This window comes from Stegostoma tigrinum, chromosome 36 (assembly GCF_030684315.1).
Source record: "Stegostoma tigrinum isolate sSteTig4 chromosome 36, sSteTig4.hap1, whole genome shotgun sequence".
NCBI classification, from domain to species: domain Eukaryota; kingdom Metazoa; phylum Chordata; class Chondrichthyes; order Orectolobiformes; family Stegostomatidae; genus Stegostoma; species Stegostoma tigrinum.
Window position 1 is genome coordinate 4329188 of NC_081389.1, and position 7054 is coordinate 4336241.

The window sequence follows — 7054 nt, forward strand, 5'->3', positions numbered from 1 at the left end:
AGACAGGTCAAGGGAGCGGGATGAGGTTAGTGGGTAGGAAATGGAGGTTGGAGGAGGGGATAGGTGAGAGCAAGAACAGGTTAGGGAGGCGGGGACGAACTGGGCTGGTTTAGGGATGTAGTGGGGGGGGGGGCGGATTTTGAAGCTGGTGAAATCCACATTGATACCATTAGGCTGCAGGCTTCCCAAGCGGAATATGAGTTGCTGTTCCTGCAACCTACCGGTGGCATCATTATGGCACTGCAGGTGGCCCAGGATGGACATGTCGTCTGAGGAATGGGAGGGGGAGTTGAAATGGTTTGTGACTGGGAGGTGCAGTTGTTTATTGCGAACTGAGCATAGGTGTTCTGCAAAGCAGTCCCCAAGCCTCCGCTTGGTTTCGCCAATGTAGAGGAAGGCACAACGGGTACAGCAGATGCAGTGTACCACATTGGCAGATGTGCAGGAGAACATCTGCTTGATGAGGAAAGTCATCTTGGGGCCTGGGATCGGGGTGAGGGAGGAGGGAGGAGGTGTGGGGGCAAGTGAAGCACTTCCTGTAGTTGCAGGGGAAAGTGTCGGGTGTGGTGGGGTTGGAAGGGAGTGTGGAGTGGGCAAGCGAGTCGCAGAGAGAGTGGTCTCTCTGGAAGGCAGACCAGGGTGGGGTTGGAAAAATGTCTTTCGTGGTGGGGTCAGATGGCGCAAGTGTCGGAGGATGATGCGTTGTATCTGGAGGTTGTGGGATGGTATGTGAGGACTAGGGGGATTCTTTTTTGGTGGTTATTGCGGGGGTGGGGTGTGAGGGATGAGGTGCAGGAAATGCGGGAGACACGGTCGAGGGCGTTCTCGACCACTGCGGGGGGGGGGGGGGGGGGGTGGGGTGGTGGTGGATGTTGCAGTCATTGAAGAATGAGGACATCTGGGAGCTACAGGAGTGGAATGCCTCATTCTGGGAGCAGATGCGGAGGAGGCGAAAGAATTGGGAATTTTTGCAGGAAGGTGGGTGGGAGGAGGTGTATTTGTGTATAGTCAGTGGGCTTGAAACGGACATCGGTTTGTAGGTGCTAGTCTGAGATAGAGACAGAAAGGTCCAGGAAGGTGAGGGATGTGTTGGAGGTGGTCTAGGTCAACTTGAGGTTGGGGCTGAAGGTGTTGGTGAAGTACTGTTCGAGCTCCTCTTGGGAGCACAAGGCAATGACGATACAGTCATCAATGTAATGGAGGAAGAGGTGGGGTTTAGGGCAAGTGTATGTGCGAAAGAACCTTCAAAGAGGCAGGCATAGCTTGGGCCCATGTGGGTACCCATGGCCACCCCCTTTGTCATCTGCCAATGTAGTACACTGCATCTGCTGTACCCGGTGTGGCTTCCTCTAGGAAGTGGAAGGAATCAAAAGAGAAGTTGTTGAGGGTGAGGACAGGTTCGGCTAGGCGGATGGGGGTGTCAGTGGAGGGGGACTGGTCGGGTCTGCGAGACAGGAAGAAGCAGAGGGCCTTCAGGCCATCTGCATGGGGAATGCAGGTGTATAGGTACTGGACGTCCATGGTGAAAATGAGGTGTAGGGGACCGGGGAATTGGAAGTTCTGTAGGAGGTGGAGGGCGTGGGTGGTGTCACGGACGTAGGTAGGGAGTTCCTGGACCAAGAGGAAGAAAATGGAGTCCAGATAGGTGGAGATGAGTTCGGTGGGGCAGGAGCAGGCGGTGACAATAGATCGACCAGGGCAGGTGGGTTTGTGGATTTTGGGAAAATCCCTCATCCGCCTAGCCAAACTCGTCCTCACCCTCAACAACTTCTCTATCGAAGACTCACCCGAGGGTGGAATCAAACCCAGGTCCCTAGCACTGTGAGGCAGCAGTGCTAACCACTGAGCCACCGTGCCACCCCAACTGCCACAATTTTCCTTTGTGCAAGGAAAATCACATCTCACAAATTTGATTGAGTTTTTTGAGGAAGTTACTAAAAAGATTGATAACGGCAGTGCGGTAGATGTTTATTTGGATTTTAATGAAGCCTTTGACAAGGTTCCTCATGATAGACTAATTAGTAAAGCTAGATCATACGAGATTCAGGGTGAGCTTGCCAACTGCATACATAATTGGCTTAATAGCAGGAAACAGAGACTAATGGTGGGAGGTTGCTTTTTGGACTGGAGGCCTGTGACCAGCAGTGTTCCACAGGGATCGGTTCCGAGTGCTCCTTTGTTTGACATTTATACAAATGATTTGAACGAGAATACAGAAGGCATGGTTAGTAAGCTTGTGGGCGACACCAAAATTGGTGGCATAGTAGTGAATAAGGTTTTCCAAGATTACAAAGCAATCTTGATCAACTGAGTCAATGGACTAAAAAATGGCAGATGGAGTTCAATCCGGATGAATGTGAGGCATTGCATTTTGGTACAACAATAAAGGATAGCGCCTATACAATTAATGGTGGGGCTTTGGGGTCTTTTAGAACAGAGCAACCTAGGGGTGCAGGTGCACATTTCTTTGAAGTTGGCATCACATATAGACAGGGTGGTTAAAAAAGGGGTTTGGCACATTTGACTTCACTGCTCAGTCCTTTCAGTATAGGAGTTGGGAAGTCATGTTGAGGTTGTACAGGACATTGGTGAGGTCTCTTCTGGAATACAGTGTCCAGAAGTTAGAGTCAATTATAGGAAGGATATTATTAAGCTGCAGAGGGTTCAGAAGAGATTTACCAGGATGTTGCCAGGAATGGAAGGCTTGATTTATAAAGAAAAGCTGGATAGGCTGGGACTTTTTTCACTGGAGCACAGGAGGTTGAGAGGTGACCTGATACAAGTTTATACAATAATGAGAGGTATAAAAAGGTAGGTTCTTTGCCCTTGTATAGGGGAATTCCAAGACTAGGGGGCATAATTTTTTACGGGGAGAGAAGAGAGATTTAAAAAAGAACAAGAGGCAATTTTTTTTTTTTTACACAGATGGTGATTCGCATGCAGATTGAACTTCCTAAGGAAGTGCTGGATATGGGTATATTTACAACATTTAAAAGACATTTGGATAAGCACATGAATGGGAAAGGTTTGGAAGGATCTGAGTCAGGAGCAGGTAGGTGGGGCTAGTTTAGTTTGGTATTATATTTGGCATGGACTGATTGGACCAAAGGGTCTGTTTCCATGCTGTATGAGTCTGTGACTCTATTTAAGAAGGATAGATAAGGAGGAGGGGTAGCACTCATAATAAGTGATGGCATCAGTACATTAGTAAGAGAGGACTTTTGATCGAAGGGGCAAGATACAATCTTGCCCTGCGTGCACCATGTGCGATGTAACTTGTATGTCTCTGTCTAGTTGTTTTTTCACCCAATGATCTGCCTGTCCTGCTCATAAACAAAGCCTTTCACTTTACTTCAGTACACATGACAATAACTCAATCCAAATCAAGTGTACTCAATTTGGGTGGAGCTAATAAATAGTAAGGGGAAACGAGTATTGGTGGAAGTTGTTCACTGAATACAAAACTGTAATGGTAATGTTGAGCACAGCAGAAACTAGGGATGCATGCAACATGTGTAATTCGTGAACTCAAATTGCATGTAAACAGGGTTAACCAAGTCAGCACTTATGCTATGGGAAATGAATTCCTTGAGTATGTACAAAGAATACGTCTGCAACTGTATGCTAAAGAGCCAACTAGGGTTTGGGGTAGTTTGGATTTAGTGCTATGTTATGAGAAAAGACGAGTCAATAGCCTTTCTGGAAGTGGCCATAAGAGAATAGAATTTCACATGTAATTTGAGGGGGATACAATTCATTCTGAAACTTCAGAAGTCACATGACACCAAGTTTGGATCAAAAGCTTGTGATTTCAAATAAAACTGTTGGGCAATGACCTGGTGTCATGTAACTTCTGACTTTATCCACCCCAGTGCAAAACTGGCACCTCCACATTCTGAAACTTTGTCTTAAATATGAGCAAAGTAAACTATAGGAGTATGAAGGAGATAAGTTGTCTATGATGGATTGGAAAAATACACAAGGATTTAATGGCAGTCAAGCAATGGCTAGTAAAGGGCAAGGTGAATCAATCATGGTTAATAAGAGAAATTAAACATTACATCAGATCAAAGCAAGTGACTTAGAAGGATAACTGAAATAGTGGTAAGGAGATGATTAGGACCAATTTATGGCGAGCAGAGGGCCAAGAAACAGATATGTGAAATGAGAATATAAATAAAAGTTAGCAAGGAGCATAAAAAGGTTGAAAAGCTTCTATCGATATGAGAAAGGAAAAAAAGTTTAGCAAAGATAAATGTGAAACCTTTACAATTGATGATAGCAGAATTTATGGCGAGAAAATCAAACAGTTACTTTCCATCTATCTTTCCAGTAAAAATGAAAATCTTCTGGAAATATTAGGCAACCAGAGAACTTGTGCAACAGAAGATCTAAAAACAAAAGACTCATCAAGTAGTAGTAGATGAAAAATTAGCTGGAATGAGAGTTGATAAACCTTCTCGGCACACTGAGCTCCTTCCCAGGGTATTGGAGGTAGCAACAGAAGAGTGTGGATAAATTGGTAATTATCTGTCATAATCCTACAGGTTCTCAAAAGATTCCTGTGACAGAATGGTAGGAAACATAACCCCATTATCTATGAAGGGAGGCAAAATGTAGAAAACTACAGGCCTGTTAGCCTGACATACTGTGGGGAGGATTTTAGAATCTATTATAAAGGATTTGATTCTTGGATATTTAAAGGAGAATGATAAAACTGGACAGTGTCAACATGGGTTTACAAAAAAGAAAAACTTGACAATCTTGTCCAAAGTTTTTTGAAGATTTTAATTGTGACACCGTCAAAGGAGAATCAATGTACGTACAACTTAAGCAGTTAAATGAATTGACCAGAACATAGAAAATGAAAATGTGAGTAAGGTAGAGAATATAGAAAGACTGAATATTTCTTAAACAGTGAGTTTGGGAAGCGCAGTTGTCCAGAAAGACCTGGTTGTCCTCATCCATAAGTCACTATTCTATTGCAGCAGGCAATTAGAAAGGCAACAGCTTGTTGGCATTAATTTCAAGGACAGTCCAGTCTCGAAGTGAAGATGTATATTGAGACCTTACTAAGAATTGTATAGAGTTTTGGTCTCCTTATTTAAGTTGGGTTTACTTGCCATACTGGGACTGCATCAGAGATTCACCAAATTAAGCACTGGATTGGCAGGATTGTCTTTTGAGAGAGATTGAGGAAACTGCCTCTGTATTCACCACAATTTCTAAAGATTTTAAAGGCTTATATAGATAGGCTGATGACTCTCGATGCTTGGAGGATCATCTGACGATAATAGGATCATCTTCATTTTAGTAAGTCATTTAAGGCTAAGCCGAGGATGAATATCTTCATTTCAAGATGATGCATCTTTGGAATTCTCTATCCCAGAGGGCAGTGGAAGCTCAATCATTCAGCACGTTCAGGTCTTAAATGACCAGGTTTATGGAAATTAATGACATTAAAGGGGAACAGGGATAGTGCAGGGAAGTAGCACTGAAGAAATGATCAGTCATGGTCTCAAATGGCAGGGCAGAGCCTATGGGTTGAATAGCCTATTCCTGTTTCTATTCAGATCGACTTGTCAGATGTCACTTTTTGAAACATCAGGCCTCAAGAAATACTAATATTGTTAGAACAGATCATTGTAAAATTGTTCACCAAACTTTAGCAGCGAAATACCTTTCGGTTAGTGTAGTATTCTGGTACTTTGTCTAATCTCCACTCCATCTGGTATTCTATTATCTCTAGAATTGACATACTTTGCAGCAGCTAGAATTTCTGTCTAATTTTCAAGATTTGAGGGAGGCTTGGGTGGGGGCGGGGGGCGGATGAGATTATTTGTGGGAATTTTAAGATGCTACACAAAGATGCAGTAAGTATTGTTATAGAACATGGAAACAGATCCTTCGGTCTAACTTGTCCCCGCTGACCAGTCATTCCAATCTGACGTCGTACAATTGCCTGGGTTTGGCTCATATTCCTCTAACGCCTTTCTATTCATATACCTGTCCAGAGGCTTACAAACCTTAAAGTTTGTGTTAACTTAATCTCTTCTTTTTGATACCAGAAACTGCTTCCAAAGCAGAAAGCATGGAAAATTTGGAGAGAGAGGGGAGAGGAGGTTCATGAACTCCAGGCCTCGAGTCTTTACTTATCCCTTACTGTCCGTGGAAAATGCGGGCACCAGCCCTCACTTACCGAATCAACTCCTCATTCACTTCCAGGCTGAACTTGCGAACTAGCTCCTCCTGACACCAGCGCAAAACAGACTCCGTTTCGCCGCTCATCTTCCCTCCACCACTACCACCTTCATTCTTGGAAGTTGCCATCTAACCGGCTCACGTTCACCCGGAAATATTTCACCCGAGCCCACAACACACGTAAACGGTGCAGCCCTCGGCTGTACCGCCGGCTCTACACTAGCGTTCCGGTCACAAAGATGTAGAAGTGTTGTCTGAGAGCCCTTCCCTCACTCAAACTATCCTCCGGCGAATGCCAAGGTAAATCAAAGGTACAGATATGTGCAGTGCACTAAATAAATCACTTTATTCTAACGATAGCGACAATTTTAGACAGAATTTTGATATTTCAAAAATATCACACTCCTTCAATACATGATTTTTTGCTTTGGATGTGTCAGCAGCACTAACTATCATACATATTCTGATTTTTAAAAAAAAATTAGAATATCCAAATAATTTTTTTTGAGCAGGACACTGGGATCTCTCTTTGTTCTTTTCTCAATAAAGTACGACATAGGATCTTTTATATGCATCTGAACAGGTAGGCAATAACTCAGTCTAACATGTCATCTAAAAATAGCACCTCCAACTCGTGCAATGCTCCCTCAGTACTGTATTAGAGTGCCAACCAAGGTTTTTCTGATCTTGAGCCCTGGACAAACACTTGAATCCGGGACTTTATGGTTCAGAGCCACGTGTGCTACTAACTGAACCCCAGATGACTATGTCATTGGACTGTGTTTCACAAACTGGCAGCATGAAGAGTACAAGACAGACCCACACTTGCTAAGATTGGTGGTAGGCATCAGGT

General features: G+C 44.0%; 1 protein-coding gene across 1 annotated transcript in view; it reads right to left on the reverse strand.

The window, feature by feature from the left end:
- trip4 (thyroid hormone receptor interactor 4) overlaps positions 1–6362 on the reverse strand; it is a 138935-nt gene extending 132573 nt beyond the window's left edge. The window contains exon 1 of the mRNA XM_048520687.2: positions 6200–6362. Coding sequence (XP_048376644.1) covers positions 6200–6330 — 131 coding nt within the window. The 5' untranslated portion in view covers positions 6331–6362. The remainder of the gene's footprint in view (positions 1–6199) is intronic.
- Positions 6363–7054: the final 692 nt, after the last annotated feature.